Source organism: Lontra canadensis, unplaced genomic scaffold, assembly GCF_010015895.1.
Source record: "Lontra canadensis isolate GAN:19392208 unplaced genomic scaffold, GSC_riverotter_1.0 scaffold25, whole genome shotgun sequence".
Classification (NCBI taxonomy): domain Eukaryota; kingdom Metazoa; phylum Chordata; class Mammalia; order Carnivora; family Mustelidae; genus Lontra; species Lontra canadensis.
This window is the reverse complement of record NW_022631019.1, coordinates 15,026,851-15,054,403: the sequence shown is the minus strand read 5'-3', so window position 1 is coordinate 15,054,403 and position 27,553 is coordinate 15,026,851. Positions and strand designations below refer to the sequence as shown.

The following is a 27,553-nucleotide window of genomic DNA, read 5'->3' as shown; positions in this document are numbered from 1 at the left end:
CACCAGGACTGAGTCCATCCCCCTGCCCTGCTCCCCAGCTGGCAGGGCCCGGGAGGAGTGAGCTATGGTCCTGGGCTCTGGCCTTACCTCCATCCCGTCCCCAAGAGTCAAGGTGTAGGTGGGGAGCTGTGCTCAGCTGGGCACGGAACAGCCAGAACCATGTGTTCAAGCCCCTGCCCCTGGGACCGGGGCCTGGTGGCGTCAGGAGGCCAGACTGCAGGGTTTTAAAGTCAGACCACCCTGGCACACCAGCTTATCACTCCTATAGCCTTGGACAAGTGACCTGGCTTCTCTCCAACTTATTATCTGTAAAATGGGGATAATGGTGCCATCAGACTCGAGATTGCTGTGAGTACTGGCTCGTGTGTGCTAGGTCCCCGTGCTCAGCACAGATCCTGGCACCTCACGAGGACCCAGCCGAGCAGAGCTAGCGTACTGAGTGTACTGCTCAGTGTACTGAGTGAGCTCCAGCCCAGACCTCTCCCAACAAGCTGTGGGACCACAGACAGAATCCCCAGGCTCCTGAACTCAAAGAGCATTGAGGGGGATGTTCTACGTATTAGTGAGGTGATCGAAGAAACCCAAGAATTACGTATTTCTCATGGAGGCCCTGATGTGGACCTACTTACCAGGGAATGAGGTACAGGGCATATCCCTGACCACACTAGCCTGTTTCCTTGGATTATTTTATTGAAGCTGTGGATGAATATCCCCATTATACAGAGGAGACTCACAGATGCTCAGGAAGTGATGACACTTCGCTGAGATCTGGCCCCAGAGCTGGGGGACGTCAAACCTGCCTTCTTTTTCCACCCACTCCCCTGAGTCAGACTGACCATGTGGAGGCCACAGAGCGGCCCAGAGCTACAGTTCCCCAGGCTTCTTTCCCCAGGAGTTGCTTGGTGAAGGTCTCCACTTTAGATGGGATCTGGCCAGGGCCCGATGCACATAGTAGGTGAGGTCAGCCCCAGGTCCTTCTGACCAGGAGCTTCCCCAAAAGGCATTTCCCAGAGTCCCCTACCTGCCAGGCTCACTCCTGGGAACGAGTCTGGAAATCGCCTCCCCTCTGGGCCTTGATACCTGGGACTTTGGCACCGGGAAACCCCTGAAGGGGCAGGAGGCAGGTGAGTGGGTGACAGAAAATGCCAAACAGAATGCCAGTGCATTCCTGGGCTCGAGGCCAGGCTGGTTTCATCTTTCCCAAGACACAGGAGTCAGCCAGCAGGTCCCGCGGGGGTGGGGGGAGGGCTGGAGCTGCTGGGGGTTGCAGTGTGCCCGGGGGTACCCAGACTGTCCAAGCTGGCCTGGGGTGGGCTTCTCTGGCAGAAGAGAGAACGTTTGGAGTGCTGGTGAGGACTGTGTCACCAGGCCAGGCAGAACAGCTATAACCACCAGCTGTGGGGGCAGGACCTTGGACAAGCCACTCCTTTCTCTGAAAGGTGAATTCACAGGGGCCCCCTCAGAGGAAATCTGGGCAGATCTGTCGCCGGTGGGCTGAGCTCTTCCAAGTCCCCCCTGTGGCACCTCCTTGCAGCCCGCTGGCTGGGAGGCGTGACCTCAGCTGCACGAACAGAGATACTCACCCTAGAGACATTCTGCTGCCCCCCACCCCCCGGGTTGCCGGCTTGGGCTGTCCTTGTGGGCCTCGGGGAGACAAGCATGTGGCCTCACTTCATCAGGGCAAGGATGCAGCGGGACCTCTCACCCCAAGGCTGGGCCTTCCCGCCAGCTTGTGCTCTTAACACAGACCGATCTGCCATCTAGACTACCTGCCTTGCCGCTTCTGGTCCTGTAGGACTTTCCTCAAACCTGCTTCCTCTGTGATGCCCTCTGAGGCTACCAAAGGGCTTCTCTGAGCTCGAGTTACAGTTGTGTTTTATGTGTTTGTCCTACATACTGTGCTTTCTTTCATTAAAAAAAAAAGATTATTTATTTGAGAGATAGTACAACCAGGGAGAGTGGCAGCCAGAGGCAGAGGGAGAAGCAGGCTCCCCGCTGATCTGGGAACCTGATGTGGGGTTTGATCCCAAGACCCCAGGATCATGACCCGAGCCAAAGGCAGACACTTAACCCACTGAGCCATCCAGGCGCCTGTACTATTTCTATTATAAGATGAATGCGTGCAAAATTAATGCCTGGTTTTTATAATAGTTTGAGCATCATGGATTTCACAAGGACTTCATGGTCTCCCTTCCGTGTAGCCCAGCGCCAGTCTGCCGGAGAAATGGAGACAGAATCATTCCATCGGCATTCAATCTGTTCATGTCAGTGACTTGGCAACTAATCCTGTCACCCTGTGCCATCTCTCGTACTTTTATTATGATTTATTTTTCTAGTAGTTGCTATCCAGCTTCTTTTCTTCTCCTTGTGCACACAGGAAACCCTCCGGACAAGATCTGTGACCCCATGATTTCTTTTCAGTACGGTGTCTGCAGCCACGTGCCCCTTTTTCCCATTCCGGGAAAGGCAGGGGGTGTCCGGGGCTTCTCCGGGGTGGCCGGTCTGCTTGGGTGCTACCTCCAGTTTTCCGAGCTAGCCTGCAGGAAAGGAAAGGGGTACAGAGAGTGCTCAGGCCCCTGTCTCAGCCTCCGCCACTCACTCGTGTGACTTTGGACACGTTACTCAAGCTCTTGCCTCTAAATTGGGCCGGATACTAATAGCACTTGCAGGTGGAAACTGTTAGGACCCGATGCACACACAGCCACACCCACACACAGAGAAAGCAGTTCCTTCTCTCAGGGAAGCCTGAGAAGGCTTGGGTTCAAATTCCAGCATGTGACGTATTAGTGTTACCTCTCAGGCAAGTTCCTTCCTCTCCCTGGGCCTTGTTTTCTTTCCCTGTGAATGGGGTGATAGTCTGACCTTGGGGTGCCGGTGGGGTACTGAGAAGAGCTCAGCCCGGGCTGGGCCTATTGTAGGCACCAGTAATGGTGATGGTCTTATCATTATTTTCGTTCCTCTGCAAAAGAAGGGGCCTCATTTATCAGCACCCCCACTTCCTCTCACAGGATGGGGTTCCTGAGGCCTGCGACTACTCGTACCAAATCTATGGTTTTATCTAAGACAAGGGCTGGTCTCACCCTGATGTGGAGTCCCCCGTGCTGCAGGCCAGATTGGTCGCACTGGGATCGCAGAATTCCCTGGAAGCTCCATCCCCGCAGCCTGCCCAGCTGCTGGGTGTTTCCTTTCCTCCCAGGGAGTGGTGTGGAAGAGGGTGTTCCAGTGAAAACTCCCAGAGGAAGAAGTGGGTCAATTAGAGGGTATGCTGTTTTTCCTCTTTGGGACTTTGGGGAAGTGACAGAGGACGTCTCTGGAACTTAGGGACCCTGGAAGGAAGTAGCCCCGGCAATTGGGAGCCCTGCTGTCTGGCCCTGGGCTGCCAAATTATTTTCATACCTTGGGGACCTTGGAAGGGCCACCATATCCAAAACTGGCCCCCTGGCTCTGTCCTGGGAGCTGCGCTGTTGATGACTTCTGGCCTGCTTCCATGGAACCTTCTTCTGGGAAGTAAATGCAGGCAAGGAGTCTCAAAGGAGACGAGGGTTTTCCTCACAAGAAAACTGTATGTGACTGATTTCCATTTGAATCAAAGCCTCCTCCTCAGACTGATGTGATTGGTATCTTTCTCTGTGGAGCTCCCAGAACATTCCATCATTCATTTCTTCATTCCACAATTATGTATGGTACACTGGCTATGTGCCAGCCATCACTAGGTGCCGGGATGGCGTGAGGAATAAGACAGCCTTTCCTTGTGGGGCCTGCATTCCATCAGGGGAGACAGACCGTAAACAAATAAATGAATAAATAAGGCGGCTGCAAAGAGAGCTTTGAAACGAGTGGAGTAGGAAACAAGCCCGGGAAGGGAGGAGGCTGCTGCACACACAGCAGTCTAGAGGGCTGGGCCTTCAGAGCAGGAACATTGGGGCAGAAACTGGAATTAATTGTGAGAGAATAGACCACATGGATGGGGCAGGAGTACGGGAACAAGGGGGAGAGGGGGCAGGATGCAGACGGGAGCTGGAGGCCCACAGTGAGGGTGAGGTTTCTCAGCTTTTTTTCATTCTTGCCCCCTGCCTAAAATTCTTTTCTGTTTTACCTAATTTTTTAATTCAATTTTTTTTTAAAGATTTTTATTTGAGAGAGAGACAATGAGAGGGAACATGAGAGGGGAGAAGGACAGAGGGAGAAGCAGACTCCCCATGGAGCTGGGAGCCCAATGCAGGACTCGATCCTGGGACTCCAGGACCATGACCTGAACCGAAGGCAGTTGCTTAACCAACTGAGCCACCCAGGCGCCCCTAATTCAATTTATTTAAATAAATAAAAACAGTTCACCCATTTCTCTCAAACCGCCCCCCCCCAACAACTCCAGCAATTGCTAATCTGTTCTCCTTATCTATGAGCTTGGTTTTTGTTACATATATATGTATATGTATGTATTTTTTATACGTATGTATTTTTTTAATTCCACATATAAGAGAGATTATACAGTATCTGTCTTTCTCTAACTTCCCCCAATTACCAAAATATCTTTGAGGTTCATCCTTGATGTCACAAATGCCAAGATTTCTTTCTTTTTTATGGACAAATAGTAGTCCTCTGCATGTGGGGGGGTGTGCGCCACGTTTTCTTTATTCATCCGTCAGTGGGCACTTAGGTTGGTTCAATATCTTGGTTGTTGTAAATACTGCTGCATGGGGGTGCGGATATGTTTTCAAGTTAGTGTTTTTGTTTCCTTGGATAAGTACCCAGCAGGAATCATAGGAAGTTCTACTTTAAATTTTTCAAGGCGCCTCCATACTACTTTTTTTAAAAAAAGATTTTATTTATGTATTTGACAGAGATCACAAGTAGGCCGAGAGGCAGGCAGAGAGAGAGGAAGAGAAGCAGGCTCCCCGCTGAGCAGAGAGCCCAATGCGGGCCTCGATCCCAGGACCCTGAGATCATGACCTGAGCCGAAGGCAGAGGCTTCACCCACTGAGCCACCCAGGCGCCCCTACTCTTTTTTTTTTTTTTTTTTTAAGATTTTATTTATTTTTTTGAAAGAGAGACCGCGGGAGAGGGAACACAAGTTGGGGGAGTGGGAAAGGGAGAAACAGACTTCCTGCTGAGCAGGGAGCCCCATGCAGGGCTAGATCCCAGGACCCCAGGATCATGACCTGAGCCGAAGGCAGACGTGTGATGACTGGGCCACCCAGGCGCCCCTCCATGCTACTTTGCATAGAGGCTAAGCAATTTACATTCCCGCCAACACTGCACAAGGGTTTCTTTTCCTCTACATCCTCTCCAACAGTTGTTCCTTGTCTTTTTGGTATGAGCCATTCTAACAGGTGTGAGGTGATACCCCACCGTGGTTTTGGTTTGCATTTCCTGATGACTAATGATACAGAACATCTTCTTGTGTACCTGCTGGCCATCTGTATGTCTTTGGAAAAATGATCAGATCATCTTCCCATCTTTTAATTAGATTTTTTTTCTTTGTTGTTGAGTTGTATGAGTTCTTTATATATTTTGGATACTAGTCCCTTAGCAGATGTATGATTTATAAATATTTTCTCCCACTCACTAGGTTGTTTTTTCATCTTATTGATGGGTTCCTTTGTTGTGCAGAAGCTTTTTAGCTGGATGTAGTCCCATTTGTTTATCTTTACTTCTGTTGCTTTTGCTTTTGGTGTCAGATTAAGAAAGTCATCAGCAACACTGAAGTCAAGGAACTCACCACCTATGTTTTCTTACAGGAGTTTTATGGCTTGAGGTATGATGTTCAAGTCTTTAATCCAGTTTGAGTTAATTTTTACGTACGACGTGAGATAGGGGTCCAGCTTCCTTCTCCTGAGTGTGGCTGTCCCAATTTTCCCAATACCGCTTACAGAAGAGATTGTGCTTTCCCCAGCAAATATTCTTGGCTTCTGTGTCATATATTAATTAGCAACGCATTTCTTTCTTTCTATCCTATTCCGTTGATCTCTGTGTCTGTTTTTATGCCAATACCATAATGTCTTAATTACTATAGCTTTGTAATACAGCTTGAAGTCAGGAAGTGTGAAGCCAGCTTTGTTTTTCTTTCTTAATATTGCTATGCCTAGGGGCTCCTGGGTTGCTCAAACAGTTAAGTGGCTGCCTTCTGCTCGGGTCATGATCCCTGCAGCGGGCTCCCTACTCAGCAGAGAACCTGCTTCTCCCCCTCCCTCTGCCTGCTGCTCTGCCTACTTGTGCTCTCTCTCCATCTCTCTAATAAATAAATTAATTAATCTTAAAAAAAAAAAAAGATTGCTGTGCCTCGGGGCACCTGGGTGGGTCTGTCAGTTAAGCCTGACTTGGGCTCAGGTCATGATCTCAGGATCTTGGGATCAACACCCCGCCCCCCACGTCAAGCCCCACATCAGACTCCATGTTCAGCAGAGAGTCTGCTTGTCCCTCTGCCCCTCCCTCAGCTCGTGCTCTTTCTCTTTCTCAAGAAATAAGTAAAATCTCTTAAAAAAAAAAAAAAACGATTGCTATGGCTTTTCAGGGTCTCTTATGGTTCGACACAAATTTTTGTATTGTTTGTTGTATTTTTTTTTTTTTTTAAGATTTTATTTGAGGGCACCTGCATGGCTCAGTTGGTTAAGCAACTGCCTTTGGCTCAGGTCAGGATCCTGGAGTCCAGGGATCGAGTCCCACATCGGTCCCTTTGCTCAGTGGGGAGTCTGCTTCTCCCCCTGACCCTCCCCTTTCTCATTCTCTCTCTCTTTCTCATTCTCTCTCTCTCTCTCAAATAAATAAATAAAATCTTTTTTTCTTTTTTTAAAGATTTTATTTATTTATTTGACACAGAAAGAGATCACGAGTAGGCAGAGAAGCAGGCAGAGAGAGAGGGGGAAGCTGGCTCCCTGCCGAGCAGAGAGCCCGATGCGGAGCTCGATCCCAGGACCCTGGGATCATGACCTGAGCCGATGGCAGAGGCTTAACCCACTGAGCCACCTAGGCGCCCCATAAAATCTTTTTTTAAAAAAAAGATTTTATTTGAGAGAGAGAAAGAGAGCACCAGCAGGGGGAAGAGCAGAGGCAGAGGGAGAAGCAGACTCCCTGCTGAGCAGGGACACCCCCAGCCCCACCCATGACAACATGGGCCTCCATCCCGGGACCCAGAGATTGTGACCTGAGCCAAAGGCAGATGCTTAACTGACTGAGCCCCCCAGGTGACCCTGTTTGTTCTATTTCTGGAAAAAATGCCATGTGAATTTGATAAGGATTGCTGTGAATCTCTACATTGCTTCAGGCAGTATGGACATTTTAAAAGAATTACCTCTTCCAATCTGTGAGCACAGAATATCTTTCCATTTATGTGTCTTCTCCAGTTTCTTTTTTCTTTTTTCTTTTCTTAAAGATGTTATTTATTTATTTGACAGAGAGAGAGAGACACACAGCAAAGGACGGAACACAGCGGGGGCAGTGGGAGAGGGAGAAGCAGGCTTCCCGCTGAGCAGGGAGCCCGATGTGGGGCTCGATCCCAGGACCCTGGGATCATGACCTGAGCCAAAGGCATATACTTAACGACTGAGCCACTCAGGCAACCCTCTTCTCCAGTTTCTCTCACTAAAGTTTTGTAGTTTTCAATATACAGGTCTTTCACCTCCTTGGTTAAATTTATTCCTGGGTGTTTTATTCTTCCTGATGTAATTGTAAATGGGATTGTTTTCTTCATTTCTCTTTTTGATAGCTTGTTATTAGTGTATAGAAATACAACAGATTTTTATGTATTGATTTTGTATCTTTTTTTTTTTAAGATTTTATTTATTTATTTGACAGACAGAGATCACAAGTAGGCAGAGAGGCAGGCAGAGAGAGAGGAAGGGAAGCAGGCTCCCTGTTGAGCAGAGAGCCCGATGCGGGACTCGATCCCAGGACCCTGAGATCATGACCCGAGCCGAAGGCAGCAGCTTAACCCACTGAGCCACCCAGGCGCCCTTGATTTTGTATCTTGCAACTGAATTTGTTCATTAGTTCTGACAGGTTTTTGGTGAAGTCTTTAGGGTTTTCTGTGTTCTCTGCAAATAGTGACAGTTTTACTTCTTCTTTTCCAATTTGGATGCCTTTTATTTCTTTTTCTGAACTAATTGCTCTGACTGTGACTCCCAGTGCTATGTTGAATAAAAGTGGCAAGAGTGGGCATCCGGGTCTTTTTCTGATCTTAGAGGACAAGTTTTACCACTGACTATGATGTTAGCTGTGGGCTTGTCATATATGGCCTTTGCTATGTTGAGATACATTCCCACTGTAACCACTTTTTGAGAGTTTTCATCATAAATGGATGTTGCTTTTATGCAGTCAGATGCTTTTTCTTCATCTATTGAGAGGATCAAATGATTTTTATCCTTCATTTTCTTAATGTGGTAAATTACATTGACTTATGGACATTGAGCCATTCTTGCATTCCTGGAATAAATCCCACTTGATCATGGTGTATGATCCTTTCAATGGCTTATTGAATTCTGTGTGCTCATATACTGTTGAGTATTTTGGCATCTGTGTTCATCAGTGATATTAGCCTATAGTTTTCTTTTCTTGTGGTGTCTTTGGTTTTGGTATCGGGGTAATGTTGGCCTTGAAAAAGAAGTTTGGAAGAATTCCCTCCTCTTCTGTCTTTGGGAAGATTTTGAGAAAGATTGGTATTAATTCTTTGTTGAATGTTTGGTAGCACTCATGTCTGGTCCTAGACTTTCATTAGTTGAGAGATTTTTGGGGACTGATTCAATCTCCTTACTATTAGTTGGTATGTTCAGATTTTCTTTTTCATCATGATTTTGTCTTGGCAGGCTGTGTATTTCTGGGAGTTTACCCATTTCTTCTGTGTTGTCCAAGAAGAATACAAAAGATAATGCTATGTACCTGTTTATGTAATGTATGTATACGTGAAAGGGTACGAAGTTTCTGCTCCCTAATTCTCTCCCCCTTTGGGGGCAATATTGTCCCTGTTGAAAATGCATAATATTGGGCCTTATAGGTAATTTTAAGGCATTCGTATATTCCAGAGCACATTAGTGGGGTTTTATTTATTTATTTATTTTGTCGGGGGAGGGGTAGAGGGAGAGCAAGAGAGTGTCCCAAGCAGACTATGCGCTGAGCATGGAGCCTGATGTGGGGCTCCATCCCACGGCCCTGAGAACACAACCTGAGCTGAAACCAAGAGTTGGACACCCGACTGACTGCACCATCCAGGTGCCCCCCTCCAGGGCACAAGACACTAGTGCTATAATCTCCACACCCAAGGTTCCACTTCTGTGTCTAATAGACATTTCAGCTAAAGATGTCAGAAACAGAACTGCTTATCTCACTCCCATACCTAGTCTCCCACCTCTCAGCAGCAAGCCCTTGCTCCGGTCCAGGAAACTCGGCATCTATGACTCCTCTTTCTCTCCCACTCCAACTGCCTCTCGCCCCCTCTCTGCCGTCACCCTGGCCCCAGCCCACATCATCGTTCACCTCGTCTGCATGGTGGCCTCCCACCTGGCCGTCTGGTTTCAGCCCTTGAACGCCCAGTGCTTGCCAGGCCATGGGTGTCCTATGGGAGAAGACAGAGGAGAGGAGGTGGGGGTGTGTGCTGGGGGTTATCCCAGTGGGCTCCATGAGCCAGAGAGAGGCAGGGGGAGGAGTGGCAGAACTTGACCTCCCAGAGCTCCTGCCCCATTCAGTGTCCCTGTGGGAATATAGGGGCTGTGAACGCCCATTGCTGGTGAGGCCTGTGCTCCTGTCCCTTCCTGCCCCGCCCGCCTCACGTCCTCCCCATGCCAGTCTCTGTCTGGCGCTGACCTCATCATTCTCTCGACATCCAGAAAAGGCCTCCTTCCTCTTCAGAAGTGACACTGGGTTCTGTTCTTCCAGCAAATGCTGCTTAGGGCTACTGTGGGCTTTCCAGGTACAGGCGAAGAAACAGAGATAACTGGGACGCGAATTGGGGCCTGAAGCAGCCCAGGCCCAGCTCCCTACATCCACTCCACACTGAGCCCAGAGTCCAGACAAGGTTCCCTGGGCCTCCCCTGCTGTCCTTTCTCAGGCCCTCCTGGACTTGGTCCTCAGAGCTCCTGCCCTCCCTGCGGTCAGATGCTCTGTGATTGTCCTGTTGCTCTCTGTCCCACCTCCCAGGCTACAGGCCTCACGGCGACAGCCCTGAGTCCATGTGGCCTGCTGCATTCTTCCCCCAGCCCAGCAGCCACCAGGCCGTAGGAACTCAATAAACCTTTGCGGGAAAACAAGTGGATGTGTGATCCAGGGCTTGGAGCTCAGAGGAAGGAAGTTTGAGCTCATCAGGAGCAGCCTCTCAGCGAAGGAGAGAGTGGCCATGCGCTTGAAGGACGCTTGTAAGTGATAACGCAGGGATTCTGTTGGGGCAAGATGGAAGCCTGGAACTCCCTCTACTGAGCACTGCCAGGCCGCTCCTCCACAGCCTCTCTTCAGGCCTCTTATCTCAGTGGCCTTGGGCAATAGGAGAAGGAGATGCCAGATCCGCTCATGGGCCAGAGCGCACAGAACACACTCCCCCGACGCTGGCCCTGGCATTTCAGGGTCATGGTCAGAGCTGCCTGTGCACGGTGAGATGCCGCTTGCAGGCTCGGGAGAGCAATTACTTTCTTGTGTTTCCCCTTCTAAGTGCCTCGCTGCTGGGAGCCATTGTCAGAGAAACAAGGCTCCTAGGCTAGGCGGGGAGCGGAGTGGAAGCTCCCCTTTGCTTTCCCTGCAGTTCTGCTTCCTGAGTCTGAAGCAGGGGGACGTCCAGCTCTCCCCATTTCTGCCCTCCCCTCCGGGAGGCCTCGTCTCATGCTCTGGAGGGACAGGGGGGACACACTGGTATTTCCAGGCCTCCACAGCATGGCAGCTTGTGGTCCTCAGGGCTGTCACTCAGGTCCCCCTTCATCACTCAGGCCCCTGGACCTCTGTCCCTCTCAGGGTTGTCCTGTCTCTGCATCTCCCTTCAGACTATCCCAGGCTGGTCCAAGGCCCTCTTCAGGGCTGTCACCCTGATTTCAGCTGGGGGTAGAAGGGGGTAGATGCTCTCTGCCCAAAGAAAACCAGGATACTGGTTATCGTAAGAATTGGGGGGAGGGGGGTACCTGGGTGGCTCAGTGGGTTAAAGCCTCTGCCTTTGGCTCAGGTCGTGATCCCAGGGTCATGGGATTGAGCCCCGCATCGCATCGGGCTCTCTGCTTAGTAGGGAGCCTGCTTCCCTTCCTCTCTCTCTGCCTGCCTCTCTGCCTAATTGTGATCTCTGTCAAATAAATAAATAAAATATTAAAAAAAAAAAAAGAATTGGGGGGAGGGCAGGTGGGCTCTTAGGACAGGGCTGGGAGAGCCAAAGTGACCTCGTGCCCTCTGCACCATGGGCCACATCGAACGGGTATCTTTTCTCCAGACAGCATGCCCTTCTGTGCTTGTGTTTCCTCAAACTCTCCAACTTTCCCCTCATTTCTACCTGGTGAATAACTTCTTACCTTTATTTATTTTTTTTAGGATTTTGTATTTATTTATTTGACAGGGCTAGAGAAAGAGAGAGCACAGGCAGGTGGAGTGAGAGAAGCAGGCTCCCTCCTGAGGAAGGAGCCCGATGTAGGGCTCCATCTCAGGTCACCAGGATCATGACCTGAGCCCAAGGCAGCTGCTTAACTGACTGAGCCACCCAGGTGCCCCAACTTCTTACCTTTAAAAGAACGAGCTTGGGGTGCCCGGCTGGCTCAGTCCACAGAGCATGCAACACCAGACTAGGTATTATGAGTTCGAGCCCCACATTGGGCATAGAGCCTACTAAAAAATTTTTTTAATTAAAAAAATAAATGAAAGAACTGGCTCAGAGGTAGAGCTGCCCCCCCACCAAGACCCTACCTCACATCATCGAAGGGTGTGACTTTTCTCTAGGTTCCATAGCCATTTGCCTTAACTAAAGGACTTTCGTGTCTCTGGGCCATTTCTTTGCTTGACTGCGTTCACCATTAGGCTGTGAGCGCCCAGGAGGCAGAGAGTGAGTAGGTCTTTTTCATGTCTATAAAACCCTGAGCCCAGCCCGGTGCCTGACACTCTGTCGGTGCTCCATGCTGGGGCCCTCATGAAGGAGCATCTCAGGAGAGGCTCCACGGGAAAGATGGCCTCTGGGAAAGGCCTGGAAGGCTCTAGGGTTTTGACAGCACCTCATACGGGAAGGCTGGAGTGAACTTCTCCTTTATGTGTTTGCTTGTTTGGTGTCTGTGTACTCACACTAGGGAGGAAGCTCCACGGGGACAGGGACGTTGTCTCTTGTGTACCCGAAGCAGGCGCAGTACCTAGCACAGAGTAAGCATCTGGTATCTGTTTAGTGGGTGAATGGATAAGGCAGACCCTTATCTGCCAGAAAAGTGTTGGTGGAGAAGATGGGGGGGGAGCAGGGTGGTCTTTGAAGGAAGCAAAGGAAAGAGTTTCTGGATCCAAAAGAAACAAACTTGAAATGAGGAAAAGTGCCTGGAGCAGGGAGGAAGCAAGGTAGACAAACAGAACTGAGGGGTCCAGGGACCCAGGCACCATCGGGAGCAGGGCTCTGAGATGAAGGCTCAGGCACAGGAGCCCCAGCACATAGTAGGCCCTTCATGACCTGAACCGGCACATAGTAGGTCCTTCGTGGCCTGAACAGCAGGATGTGGTCCCCTTCACTGGGCACAGGCAGGACCCTGCCCTGTGTTGGTGCACATACAGGAGTGTGGCCCTCAGCAGGTGGCACCTGGACCAGGACACCAGGGACAGGGAGAGGGAGAAGGGGATGACTAAAGTCTCTCAGGTGTCCTGGTGCAAAGATGGAGACGCTGACTCCGGAGTCAGGGAGAGAAATGGCAGCAGCACTCCGGGTCAACTGTACATCTAACGAACAAGGCTGGCGCCTCAGAGGAGGAAGGGCAAGGGTGCACGAGGCCTTGGAAGCTTCCGTTTGGCTCCAGTCTATCACGAGAGAGGTCATCTGGGATCTGAGAGCCAAGACAGGCCTCTGTCCCGCACACCAGGTGGGGCTGTTTGGGCCCCGCATTGACCAGCAGGGAAAACAGGCCATCCTGCTGGGTGGCCCTGTGCTGCCAACCAAGAGACACGTCTACAAACCTGACTGGTGGACGGGAAGAAACATGGTATGCTCTTCTTATTTGCAGTTAGCAAAAATTAGGAAGCACCTCAGTTGGCTGGGCTCTGACCAGGACAATCACATACCTGCTGTGGCTGAGGCCTTGCGGCTGTCCTGATAGGCAGAAATCCTAGGTCTTTTTACAGCTGAGCACACCCAGGCTCCCGGAAGGACTCCCCCAGGCCACCCACTGAGCAAATGGGGGCAGGTTGCAAACTGCTATCTCCTATCATTCCAGAAAATTCCACAGCCAGTGTGAGTGAGGCAGAAAGGAAGGCCCAAGTATACTACCGTGCGTGTATGAATGAAACCAGGATCGAGGAGCTCAAAGCCAAGCCCTTGATGGAGCTGATTGAGAAGGTGAGTTCCTGGAGCTGGCTTTCCTGGCTCTCTTCTGGCCTGTGTCACCTGCCTGTCCCCTGCCTCCGGAACCAGTGGGTCCCCCGGCTACCTCACACCCCCAGCCGCCTCACCCAGCTGGACTTTAGAACCTGTTGGAGCTGCATGTGTCTGAGTGTGGGTGTCTGCACGCTCGTGCATGTGCTCATGTGCACACACGTGTCTGCAGGTGGGAATCTCTGTATTGGGGGTGTGTGTGTCAGCATCATTGTGGATGTCTGTCACGTGCGTGTGTCTCCATGCCTCTGGGTGAAATATAGACTGTATTTACAGAGAAAATGTTTCTCTACTTTGCTGCTTCCTCTTGCTCCGAGGGCATGTCTGTGTGTGAGGGAGGGGTATGTTCCAGAAGGACCAACAGAGAATCTTGGATCAGAGGCAGAACCTCACCCTGTAAGGAAGGCCCCACGTACCCCAGGCCTCCCCATCCTCCTGCAAGGAGGTTCTTGCCGAGCATCTCCCAGTCTTGGATGGACTCTTGGGGGACCGCCCACGGCTGGCCAGGCTGCCTGGCACCCACAGAGGGTGGCTGTGCGTGTTTTCTGGCTGTCCCATGCTCCCTCAGTGCCCCTCCTCGTAGCTTGGCTGTGGGAAGGTATCACAGCAGGGTCGGGAGCTGTGGGCACCGGGGTTGGACAGCCCTCCCCTCTGGCACAGGCCCCACCTGCCAGTGTGTGCCAAGCCAAGGAGACCGAGGAGATTACAGAAATCCCAGCTCCTTAGCGCCCAGCTGGCTCAGTCCGTAGAGCCTGCAACTCTTGATCTCGGGGTTGTAAGTTTGAGCCCCATGTTGGGCATGGAGCCTACTTGAAAAAAAAAAAGTCCTAGCTCTGAGAGAAACTAGCGACCACTGCTTTATCAACCTTTTATTTATTTCTTTATTTTAGTTTTTTTTTCTTTATCAACCTTTTATTTATTTTTTTTTTTTAGGTTTTTTTTTTTTTTTTTTTTTAAGATTTTGGGGCATCTGAGTGGCTTGGTCGTTAGGTATCTGCCTTCAGCTCAGGTCATGGTCCTAAGGTCCTGGGATCGAGCCCCGCATCGGGCTTTAGTAGGAAGCCTGTTCTCCCTCTCCCACTGCCCCTGCTTGTGTTCTCTCTCTCTCTCTCTCTCTCTCACTCGTGCTGTGTGTCATTGGTGTGCTTGGTCAGGATCAGTCTTGCCCCAGCGGCGTCTCCTGTGTGTTGGTCAGAAACTCTGGTGAGGACCGTCCCTTGCCCGGGCTCTTGAGGCTCAGGGGTCAGATGACCGCTCCAGGGTCACGGAGCCGGTGAGTGGTAGATGCAGAATTCATGCCAGGGTCTCCCTGACACCTCATCACCTCGCTGTTCCCTCTGGTCCCCACAGCTAGGGGGTTGGAACATCACCGGTCCCTGGGACAAAGACAACTTCCAGGACACGCTGCAGGTAGTCACCTCTCACTACCGCACCTCCCCCTTCTTCTCTGTGTACGTCAGTGCCGACTCCAAGAATTCCAACAGCAACGTGATCCAGGTGAGCCAGCCTGGAGCCCCAGGAAGAGGAATGGGCATGTCCTGAGTCTCACCTCATGACTTGTTCTGAGTTTTGCAAGTGCCAGGGCTCAGGGCAGACTTGCCCTGGGAGACAGCCTCCAGGTTTCAGAGCTGGGGTTATTTCTGAGGCTCTGAACCGTGAGATTTGTATAGGCGAGAAGTCGTGAAAGTGCAGCCTGCTGTTTTCAGGTGCGGGATCGGGGTGGGTAGGGGCAGTCACCATAGCACAGATGAATCTCTGAGATTCAGACTGGTCACTGTGGGCCCCAAGAGTGATGTCAACTTCTGGGTCCCCCATACTTGGCTCCCGGCCTTTGTGGCCCTGAGTCCCGCTCTTCCTGCCGGAGCCTGGCCTAGCCTTGGTGTCAGTGCACCCAGGGAAGCCCCTAGTCTGCCCACCCTGCGATGCAGAAGGCAGGAGCCCAGGCTGGGCTGAGGTTCCTACCCAGCTCTGTCCTAACCAGCTCTGTCTCTCCCTCATCGCATGACCTCGGCAAGTGACCTCTCTGAGCCGCAGTTTGCTTATCAATCAAAGGAACTGTAGTAACACTGACTCTAGGTTGGCCTGGGTGCACCCATGAGGCTGTGCGGACTGCTGGTCAGGAATTGAGGCTCCCCGACCTGCCACACCCTCCGCACACCCTCTCCCCGCGACCTCCCCTCTGATCCTCACTCCAGCTCAGCAGGAGATCCTAGTTCCCCTATTTTCCAGAGGAAGACCCAGAGGGAAGCTTCGGTAGCTTGACGAAGGCCAGGCAGGGTGTGAGTGGCTGTTAACCACCACACCATCTTGGGAAGTTTTTAGTTAAGTAGAAGCGCTGTGCCAAGCCTCAGAGAGGCTAAGAGAGGAGGGTGGCTCTGACCCTTCAGAAGGGCCCAGAATCCCTGTGTTTGGGCAGGTGTGCCGCCAGACAAGTGTCTGTCCCTGCCCCTGCCCTGAGTGGGCACACCCCAGAGGTGGCCTCCGCCACCAGCTCCTGCTCCTGCTGGCTCCCAGGGTGGTCCCGTGTTGCCATGTGCCAGCTCTCCCCACAGCGGACAGTGTACACGTGTGACAGGAGCCCCCCTCACTCCTGCCTTCCTCTCCAGGTCGACCAGTCTGGCCTGGGCTTACCCTCAAGGGACTATTACCTGAACAAAACGGAAAATGAGAAGGTGAGTGTAATGCCGAGAGAGTGGCTCCCAGCCCACACCCATGGCGTTTTACCCGCTGAGTGTCTCCTGAGGGTCCACACCTACGTGGGTCTTCAAAGCTGGAGTTGCACAGATGTGTCACTTACCTGATGGGTGCTAGGCAGTCCCTGGCAGGGAAGGGGACCCCCCCCCCAGACTGGCTGTTTCACATTCAGGTGTCATGGGCACAAGAGGCAGGGGACAGGTGTCCTTTGTCCGACTGTAGAGCGAGACAGCAGTAATGGCCACTGTCGTTTACAGACTCATTTCTGGCCCTCCCAGTAACCCTGCAGGTACAGAACGTCTCTGAACTTCATTCCCCCCACCTGCCTGGTGGCCATTATTTTTACCTTGCCTTTTACTGAGGAGCGAGCAAGGCTCAGAGACGCTAAGTGACCCACTCAAGGTCCCACAGCGGTGAGGCTGAGATTCACATCCAGACCCACTGACTCCAAAACCCATGTGTCTCACGATGTCCTGGGGAAACCTCGCCTGCGGGTCATCGTCGCTCACTACTTTATCCGCCCACTTGCACTGAGCAGGCAGCTCCCCCGTGCCTGCTGCTGGGTGGATACTGGTGACCAGGACAAGCATGTCCCCGCCCCCGGAGCTTGGGGTCTAGCAGGGAAGGGGGGCGTTCATTAACTAAACACCCAGTTAACAGGCATAGTGACCAGTTGTGGTCACTCAAGGGTGAGCTGAGAAAGTTGAGCCCGGGAACCTAATTCCAGTCTGGGGACACAGTAGAGAAGTGCAGCTCAGAAAACTGTGTTCTAAGAACTGAAAGACGGTCTGTTGGTAACTTTCATGTGACGGGCATCCGAGAGGGGGGACTGCAGGGACCCACCTGCTGGGGACCTGTGGTCTTTGTCCTAAGTGCTGTGGGCTGGGACTGCAGGGACCCACCTGCCGGGGACCTGTGGTCTTTGTCCTAAGTGCTGTGGGCAGCCAGTAATGCAGCGCAGAGCCAGAACCTTTCCCATGGTGGCTTGGCCCCACCCCACCCTCCACCCTTGTCCAGCGGGCTGTGTGTGGGTGACAGCACTGACGTATCTCGGGGGCCGGGCCCACAGGTGCTGACGGGGTACCTGAACTACATGGTCCAGCTGGGCAAGCTGTTGGGTGGCGGGGATGAAGACGCCATCCGGCCCCAGATGCAGCAGATCCTGGACTTTGAGACGGCGCTGGCCAACATCACCATCCCCCAGGAGAAGCGCCGGGATGAGGAGCTCATCTACCACAAAGTGACCGCTGCTGAGTTGCAGGTAATGTGGAGGCTGGGACACACCCAGGGCTTCAGGACATAGAGCACTGGGCCGGGATTTCTGTACCCACTTCATCAGGTCCTCAGAACAACCCTATGAAGCAGGGATGGTTGTTACCCCAGTTCGCAGATGGGAAAACTGAGGCTCAGAGACATTCAGTTACCTGCTAGAGGCCGCACAGCTTTTCTGTAACAGCATTTACCTGGGGAGGCTCTAGGGTCATGATGATAATCACCCACACTGATTGGGCATTTCTGGTCTCAAGCCCCAGTCCTGTGGAGCCTGGTGTACAGCAGGGGGTGTGAGGGGTGGTTTTGTAGCCACTTCTCCCTTTGCCAGGCCAGGAGGTTGAATGACATGTTCAAGGCCCCGAGGCTCCCTAAGTATCAAGGGAGCTGGACAGTGGACTCAGGCTTGGCTCACAGGATCTCTGCTCTTGACATGACCCTTGGCAACCTCCTAGAGGTATAATGGGATTGCTTGCTCCCTGTCACTGAGTGTAACCCAGCTCTGAAGCCTGCAGCCCCTCTGCCAAAGGCTGCCCCCTGGTGGCTCCTTGGTACCTGCAGGTGGTGAGTTGAGGTGATCACCTGCCAGTTTCATCTTTCCAGTTCACCATGTGTTGGTATCTGGTCTTATCCCAGGTCCCCAGGGTCACAGAGGAATCAGCAAAGTAGCCTTGGCTAGTCTTCCTGTTTCCTGCCATTGCCTAGGAATGCCCGGGGAGGACTGCTTGCCCGCTGGGGAGGATGGTAGGCCACTTGGAGTTCCACCAGGGCATCTCCTTTCTCCTGCTCTCCTTGGCCAACCAGGTCCTTCCCATCCATTAGAGCTGGTAAATTTCCTCTCCTTTCAGGAAGAACATCTAGGTCCTTACCTTTTTTCTGCCTCCATCCCTCCCTCTAACAGGTGTGTATGGGGCCGCCCTCGAGGCCTTGCTCCGGAGGTACTTCCAGGTCAGGGAAGCACACCAACGAGGAGACAATCCCGGACTCGCTGCTGAGTGCTTTGGGAAAAGGAGGGCCCTAGGGCAGGGATAGGGCCAAGTCAGGGAAGGGGATCTGCTGAGTGGGCCAGCAGTCTGGAGGCTGGCCGGCTGTCCCAGGTGGAGCTGTGGCCCAGGCAGAGCTGGGGCTGAGGGCGATAGGGCCGCTTCTGGGTGCCAGCTTCCCATTAGGTCCCCGGAGATGTTGGCATCGGGGTGAGCGGGCCGTGTGGTTGTTACGGAGATCACCAGGCTGTTGGCTACCATCTGGTGCTGTTTTTCCGCCCCAAGGCCCAGAGGTCGAGGGAGATGCCGTCTGTGCCGTGCAGTTTGGTTTGCTCCAGGGGCCGGCTTCTCAGCCCAGGCGGGCCGCCTGCAGCCGCCCAGTAACCCCCACAGCGGCCATGGTGCCAGCCAACTCTACCCCAAAAGTGGCAGAGAAGACTTGGTGGCCCTGAGCACATCCGGCCCAGCGTGGCTTCCTGCTGCCACCCCTGGGCACCCTATCACACAGCTTTTCTCTTTTCCTCCTCCTTTGCCGCTGCAGAGCTGCTGGGGTGGGGACGATGTCTGCAGAGGGACGAGCCCCGGCAAATTTCCTCTCCTTTCAGGAAGAACATCTAGGTCCCTACCTTTTTTTTGCGTCCATCCCTCCTTCTAACAGGTGTGTATGGGGCCGCCCTCGAGGGGTCAGAAGACTGCTCTGGCTGGGATGAGCTGGGATGAGCTGTGTGACCCTGGGCAAGTCACATGACCCCCCTCTTTGCACCTCGACTTCCTTCCTTGTAAAATGGGGCTCTACTCACTCCTTCGCTCCTGCTGTGTTCCAGAACACAGAGAGGGATGGGGGCAGCCCCTGTCCCCATAAGGGGCAGTGGTTCTTCACTCTGGCCACAGCGTTCTTAGAAAACAAGTTGAAAACTATGGAGTGTTTCCCAGAGAAACTGGGCATATGTTGATATAGAAATTATGTCTAACATTTAAAGATTAAGTCCTGGATCCCTGAAGCCAAAAGAATCTCTACCTGGGATGTCACTGTGTAAACAGACACGGACAAGTCAGATGTCCTATAGTAAGCCTTATTCGCATGTTGCTTTCTTGGTGACAGCCCACAGTTCCAGCACTTAACCAGTCTGATCCTTCCAGTCTTGGACAGAGACTGTCTTGGTGTTCCCTGGTGTCTGGAAATTTGGTTCTCTTCCTACACCCCAGGTGACTCTGGGAAAAGTGCGCCTACCTTCACAGTATGGTTCTAGGCTAGCCCCTTCAGAATACAGAGTGGCTCCAGGCCAGCCCCCAACAGAGTCTGAATTCAGAGCCATGAATCGGACATCCTTCGTTGCTTTTCTCGGGGGCCTGAGGACCTTCTCATTCCTCTCTGGGACCTTCCACATCAAAAGTTATTTGGGAATGAGCCTGATTCTTTGCTCTTAGTTCTCCAGCTGAGATAAAATCTGAGAGCATCTTTCTTTTTTCTTATTTGCAAGCCTACTTGGGCTGGTTGGTTGGTGACCATCAGTACCCTCTGGCTGCAGGTCTGGAAAATAGAGCTGACTGGTGTGCCCCAAAGGATTTGAGTCACAAGTGGAATGTCCTGGTTAGTTAAAACCGCCATCTCCATGGAGACAGATCGAGGCACACATGTCTAAGTTAGGCATTCACTAAAGCAAGATAGAAAATGTGAAAATTCTGGTATTTGACACGCACCTTATCTGGAGTTATGGGAATTTACCCGCACAGAACACCTGCTCTCCCTACAGAAACAGGCTTGTGATAAGTACACAGGGATTTATCACCACCTGATGGCTGTGCCCTGATGAGAGTGTCCCAGTCGCCTGCAGTCTGTGAAGCTTTCGTTAATTGTATAAACAATGACATTTTGTCAACTTGGTGAGTTTCCCAGGCGTCTTTGCCAGCAGGTCCTGCAGCTGCCAAGCCCTATTTGACCATCTCACCTGGACACTCCCAGTTTCACAGCCCCGGAAACGTTATGGAGAAGCCCCAGACGTTGACCCGCCTGAGGGGCTCGTGCCGGGAAGAGAGAGCAAACGGGCAGGTTAGGGAGAGAGGCCACTCGGGTTGCCCCCCGAGAGCCAGCACGCCGCTGCCTGTGGGAGCTGCCCTTCTCCGTCCTCTGAGGTCCTTGCTGCCTGCAGCTGAGCTGCCCTTTGAACCCGGAGAGACGAGTGAGCCTGGATGGTGGACAGGCACGGTCACTGGTTAACTATGTGACCGCAGGATGGTCACCTTAGCTGTCTGCAGAGTCAGCATCGTTAAGTGGAGGGTTTTGTGACTGTTCTCTCACTGAGGGCGTCGTAGGGATTCACCAGCGGGTCATAGATGCATCTGATGTTGTGGTTTGAATTTACATTATCGATAGATCTTCCCATCTGAAGGTCACGTGTAATGTGTCTTTCACTTTCTTTGTCTTCCCTTTTGCCCTTTTTCTTTTTTTTAGATTTTATTTATTTATTTGACAGACAGAGATCATAAGTAGGCAGAGAGGCAGGCGGAGGGTGGGGGGAGCAGGCTCCCTACTGAGCAGATCCCAATGCGGGACTCGATCCCAGGACCCTGAGATCATGACCCGAGCCGAAGGCAGAGGCTTAACCCACTCAGCCACCCAGGCGCCCCATCCCTTTTGCCTTTTTTCAAGAGAACATGGAGAACAGAATTTCATAGAGAGTTCTCTTTCATAGAGAACAGAATTCAGAATCGTTCAAGCCCAGACCCACTCTTGGGAGACCTTGAGAATGATGACAATAGCTAATATCGGCTGAGCACTGAGTGGTCGTTACGTACCAGATACCATTCTAAGTAACTAACGCACTGAAACACTTTTGCTGTATCACACAGTACATGTGGCTTGGAAAACGCCGCCTTCTGGAGAATCACAGGACAAGAAATTAACTAAAAATAACAAAGCATATGGGAAAAACAGGACTTCATTCCAGGCGCCTACAGTTTATGAAGCTCTCGTTAATTGTATAAATGCTTACAATTAGATTCAAAGTTGGGCAACTTTAAGGACCGTGTAATAGGCTCAGTGTAATAAGCCACTCACAAAAAGACAAACACAAACACGGTATGGTTCCATTTATACGAGGTAGCTAGAGCCATCAGATTCACAGAGACAAAAAGAATAATGCTTCCTGGGGGCTCCGGGGAGGGAGCCGGACGGATTATCGTTTAATAGGTAGAAGTTTCCGTTTTGCAAGATGAAATCAAGATGGATGGTAGTGGTGGTTGCCCAAGAGCGTGAATGTACTTAAGGCCACTGCCCTGGGCACTTAAAGATGGTTAAGAGGGTACATTTGTGTGTCTTACCACAATTAAACCCAAAAGTTGTACAAGTTTGTAATCAAAGCAGTCACTGAAACCTGGGGAGAGAGCACAGCGTGAGTGGAGGCTGCTCAGCGGGGAGTGGAAAGGCTGACTGTGCACACAGAGACTCTGCAGACAGATGAGCCCTGGGCGGTGGGGCCACCACCAAGTGGGCCGAGAGCAAGCTGGCTGTTCGAAGCTGCAAGTTACTCCAGGCCAACCACTGCCTCTTGGGGGAACGAGCTCCGGCACAGGCACTCATTTTAAATTATCTTAAAATCAAGCAGACCAGGGGTGCCCGGGTGGCTCAATCATTAAGCATCTGCCTTAGGCTCAGGGCATGATCCCAAGGTTCTGGGATCGAACCCCGCATTGGGCTCCCTGCTCAGCAGGAAGCCTGCTTCTCCCTCTCCAACTCCCCCTGCTTGTGTTCCCTCTCTCACTGTCAAATAAATAAATAAATAAATAAAATCTTTAAAAAAAAAATCGAGCAGACCAGGGCCTCTGGGTGGCTCAGTCGGTTAAGCATCCAACTCTTGATTTCAGCACAGACTGGATCTCGGGGTCCTGAGATCGAGCCGTGCATCGGGCTTCATGCTCAGCACCAAGTCTGCTTAGAATTCTCTAATTCTCTCTCTCTCTGTCTCTCTGCCCCTTCCCCCAATAATAAATAAATAAAATCTTATTTTTAAAAATGGCACTGGCCAGCTTCCTGTACACCAGCTGAGCTGAGGGCTTTCCCTTTCTTGCTGAAGGTTGTCCTTCTGAGCTTGCTTTTTCAGACCCCATGCCTGAGAAAAATCACCTGTGAGACAAAGCACTGGCACCTTATTAATTTTTTTTTAAAGATTCTATTTATTTATTTGTCAGAGAGAGAGAACAAGCAGAGGGAGTGGCAGGCAGGGCAGGCAGAAAGAGAGGTAGACTCCCTGCTGAGCAAGGAGCCCGATGCAGGACTCGATCCCAGGACCCTGGGATCATGACCTGAGCCGAAGGCTTACCTGACCTCACCACCCAGGGGTCCCGCGTTGACACTAGACAGTGCTGTCATTCTTGAATTTACCGGTCATGTAGACTAAGTCGCATGGAAGCTAACTGATATTACAGAAGCACGTGCTGAGTGGAACAGACACTATTAACCTATTTAACCCTTACACCAAGCCTGTGAGGTGGGTTCTATTATGATGAGGAAACCAGTTTTCAGATGAGACCCCGAGGCCCAGAGAGATTGATCCGCTTAGTCAAGGTGGCTCAGCTGGGAAGAACCCTGGAACATATACCCAGGCTGTTTGGCTCCGGATGCTCCACAGTTTTCCATGATAGGCCTGTCTGGACTGTCTCTTCATCCATAAAGTGGGGATAATGGTACCTACCCCTAGGCCTGTTCTGAGGTTCCACTGAGTGAGGACATGGGAATCATTTGCAGGGGTGTCTGTCATGGGAGGGCTTGTTGCACGGCAGCTACCGCTGCTGTCCTCGGGTCCCCTGTATTCCATCCCAGCTCCATTTCAAGTTGAAGTTGCTGTTTGGCTCCTTAGAGTTCTGTCCCTGGCCTCTCTGACAGAAGTCAGGCAGCCAAAGTGTGGTGTGTGCCCGGTGCACTGCTGGCGCCCAGCTCCTTGGAGGCACGAGGGAGGCCCCGGGTGCAGATGAGCGGCAGCCCCCCCGGAGTCACCCTGTCTCTTTCCCTTCCAGGCCTTGGCACCTGCCATCCACTGGCTGCCCTTTCTCAATACAATCTTCTACCCGGTGGAAATCAATGAGTCCGAGCCCATTGTTGTCTACGACAAGGAGTACCTGGGGCAGGTCTCCGCCCTCATCAGCAGCACAGACAAATGGTAAGGATGGCCAGTGGCAGCCAGCCCTTGGGGTCCCACACTGCCCTGCTCTGCTCAGGCCAGACAGGCGGGGGCAGCGGGGGACAGACGGACTCGGGAGAGTGGGCCCTGGGGAGAGGCAGCCGGTTCAGAGCCTGACCCCTCCGCCCACCAGCTCTGTAGCCTTGGGCAAGTTTCTTGCCCTTTCTCTGGTTCGCACTCCTGTCCTAAACTGGGGGTGGAAATAGCGCCTACCTTGTGGGGATGTGAGAACCGGGTGAGGGAATGACACGGAATGGGGCTCAATGTTCGCTGAATTTGTAGGTAATATTTATGATTTTTGTTATAATTTTAAAGACTTGTTGTGGAGGTTTTTGAAAACTACAGAAAAAAAATAGAAAATAGTATTATCCAGACACTACTGTTGATTCTATGGGTGTGTGTGTGTGTGTGTGTGTGTGTGTGTGAAAGAGAGAGAAAGATTGTGTGTGTGTGAGAGAGAGGGAAGTGAATTTTCTAATACATGGTTCCTTTTCCCCCCATCTTTGTGACCACGTGGGTAATCTGCTTTCCCCTTGACCTTCATCAAGAGCATTTCCCCGTGTTATCCTGCACTCCCTGCAGACCCCATTCTTCCTGGCTGTGCATCCTCCCACCAAGTACACGTAGTAGGATTATTGACTCACTCCCACCCCTCCTGTCACACATTTAGGGTGGTTCCAGTTTGAGGCTAGATGTTCACAACAGTGAACATCTCTTGGTGCTCAAGTGACTTCTTTGCAAAGGTGACAATGGCCACAGATGATTCTCTGTGCCCTGAGGGGAGGGGGCACTGAGCTCTCTTTCGTGGAGACCTTGGCATGGTGGCTAAGTTCTCTTTCCTGCCCCTCCTATTTTGAGACCTCCTCTCCCATCTCTGGGCTTCTGGTCGGGACATCTCCAAGCTCCTCCCTGCTCCAGTCCAGTAGCACTGCTCCGCTCCCCCCCTACCCGGTCGGGGGCTGGGCGGGGGAAGGTCTCCATGCGGTGACTCCATGGCTCCCAGACGAAAGGCAGCTAGCTCTGCGACAAACACAAGTCACTGCACTAGGCACCGAGGGGTGTTCAAAGAGGACCTGGGTTCTGTCTTGAAGAGCTGACATTCTCTGTGCTTAGTAAGCAGTAATCTGCCAAACTAGGGCGGGTAAGTCGGGTGGGGGGGTGCGGTGTGGAAAGAGCCTGCAAGCCAAAGGCCAGGTTTGCACGCCCCCTAAAGGTCAGTGTGGGAAGTGCTGTGATGCCCCCAGCTCTGGGCCCTTCTGAGCTGTCCGATCTGCTCTTGCCCCAGCCTGCTAAACAACTACATGATCTGGAACCTAGTGCGGAAGACAAGTTCCTTCCTTGATCAGCGCTTTCAGGACGCCGACGAGAAATTCATGGAAGTCATGTACGGAACCAAGAAGGTGAGCCTGTTACTGTGCTTTCCCATTCACCTGCTGAGTGCCTGCTGTGTGCCAGGCCCTGGGTGGGAGGCTCATGCGACCTCGGTGTCCCCTGGAGCCATGGAACTTGTGAGGGAGGTGGAGGATAGGCAGAGAATGGTGAGGGCCTCTGAAGGGGTCCCCTCGGATGTCCCAGGGCACACAGGACTGGATCTAAGCTAGTTTGAGATGGACAGAAGCTTCTAGAAGGAGATGATTACACTGGGTCTTAATGGATGAAGAGGAGTCTTAGAGGGGTGCCTGGCTGGCTCAGTGGGAAAAGCATGCTTCTCAGGGTCTGAGTTACGAGCCCCAAGTTGGATATAGAGATTAATTAAATAAAAAAAAAAAACTTAGATGTTTAGCTTCTTTACAGCAAAAGGTGGTTTCTTTTCTTTCTCTCCCCAACCCCTTCTCAGTGATGTTGATAATAAACACTTTCCTGTAACTCATGTGATCTTTATATCCCTGTGAACTGGATGGGATCATCATCCCTGTTTTATACAGGGGACCTTAAGGAATACTGCCCCTTCCCCATAAACACAGAACACTTGGTGTAGCCCCTGGTTCATGGTAAGAGTGCACACGTGTTCCCTGCTCTTACCCTCCCAGCCGACCAGGTGGTCTCCACCTTCCTTCCAGTGCCCCCACCATGACCCCTGGGGGTCCATTCTTCCAGAGGTCCCAGGGTTCCAGGACCCTCACTCCCTCCCTTAGGACCCCACCCCAGATAGGAAGCTTCCTGGCCACTTCTGCTCTTTCCCCTAGAAGGTGGCTGTCCCCCTCTCATTCGTGCAGCCAACAGGACAAGAGTCCTGTGTAGGGACACAGAGACAAGTGAGGTGGGGTCTGTGCCCCCCAGGGCCCGCGTCCACTGCCAGAGATCCTCAGATGTGCTGATGGGACACACCAAGTCAGGGCCCCAGGCAGGTCCCCAGCTGCAGAGCCCTCCCAACACACCCTGCGCCTGCGTCCCTTCCTGGAGTCCAGTGGAGTGGACAGAGCCAGATAAGTGCTGGCAGAGAATGACAGGATATGGGCTCCTGCCTCTGGTCCCGGAGTCTGTCCTGCGAAGGGTCCTCCTTTTCTCTCCCATCTGCATGTACACGCACCTGTGGCAGGAAGGGGACTGAGGGAGAGGGTGGCTGGGCATAAGAGACGCTTCTGAGGGTACCACGGGGCCAAAGCCATGAAAGCCACCTGGCCCTGCAGAGAAGGACGAGGGGAGGGCCTGCCTTCCCGCTCCTCCTGCACCTACCGTGGGCCGGGCCTGGGTGAGCCCTGGGTCACAGGTGTGACAAGGCATGACTCTGTCCCCTGGAGCACAGGGCCTCCCAGGGGACTTTATATGGGAGGAGTGTGAGCAGGACTTGGGATGGGCGTCACAGAGACACCTGTGTGCGTGGAGTGTGCGCCTGCCTCGTTGCTTACCCACCCAGGTGCAGAGGAGCAAACAGGCTTCAGGCAGTGAAGGGTTTCCCAGGTCACCCAGCGAGGACGCAGCCAAGCTCAAGTTCAAACCCAGCTCTGGATGGCCATGACTACTTGGCACTTTCAGCCACTCACTAGTGATGATGATGATGATGATGATGAAAGATATTATTGTTAGTTGTTTGCCCTTTATAAGCATTATGTCGCCGAGTTCCTATAACAGCTCTATGTGAGGAGCTGTTATCACCAGCCCATTTTATAGATGAAGACACTGAGGCTCTCTGAAGGGAAGGGACTTGTTCAAAGTTGCACAGCTCGTAAGTAGGGAGTGTGTTCTCAGTCCCAGCACATCTGATTCGACCGCCCACACGTGAGTTCTGCCCCAATCAGCCTCGCCTCTGCAGGAGCCAGAAGTTAAAATTGCGCCTCCTGGTGGTTGCGGGGGTGGGGGGCAGGGGCAGGGGCAGGGAGGCGGCTATGGGGAGTTGTTTAATAGGTGTGGAGGTTCACGTTAGTGAGAGATTGTTTGCACACCGGGAGGAATATGCCTGACACCACCAACAGTTAGAATGTTCAATCTCAGGTCTCTTTTCCTATGATAGATAGGGTGGGCGAGCAAGCAAGGGAGATTTCCTGGGCCAGGCTCCAGGTGCAGCCGTCTGCTCCAACCAGTGCGATGCTCCCAGCTGGCAGGGAGGCTTTGGCAGAAGCAAGGGCATTGGAAGACCCTAGAGGTGGGAGATTGTGTACTCGAGTCGCTACGTGCCCCGTGCGTGGTGTAAGGAAACAGCACGGAACTTTGGTTCAGAAGGTCTGTGTTTGCAATGTTCTTCCAGCCTTAGACCAATCCCTTCCCTGGAGCAGAGGGCTCAGTGTTCCCAAGTTTCCAAAGGAGTAACCAGTCCCTAGCCTGCTGACCGGGGTCATCTGGGAGTATACGAAGGGATCCCCAAAAGTCCGTCCCAAAGGCAGAGCCCTCCAAGCCATGTTCTTTATCCACACACGGGCGCACAGGGAGCACCTGCCTCCTGGGGCTATAATGCGGATTACCTGGGTTAGGGCCTGCACCCGGCA

At 52.3% G+C, this 27,553-nt stretch overlaps 1 protein-coding gene across 1 annotated transcript in view; it reads left to right on the top strand.

Annotated features, from left to right (window-relative positions):
• The window catches only part of ECE1 (endothelin converting enzyme 1), a 62,199-nt gene that overhangs the window by 16,512 nt on the left and 18,134 nt on the right, over positions 1-27,553 (top strand). Inside the window, exons 4-9 of the mRNA XM_032863670.1 lie at positions 13,350-13,471; positions 14,858-15,004; positions 16,114-16,179; positions 17,271-17,462; positions 23,467-23,609; positions 24,916-25,030. Of these exons, the coding sequence (XP_032719561.1) occupies positions 13,350-13,471; positions 14,858-15,004; positions 16,114-16,179; positions 17,271-17,462; positions 23,467-23,609; positions 24,916-25,030 (785 nt within the window). The remainder of the gene's footprint in view (positions 1-13,349; positions 13,472-14,857; positions 15,005-16,113; positions 16,180-17,270; positions 17,463-23,466; positions 23,610-24,915; positions 25,031-27,553) is intronic.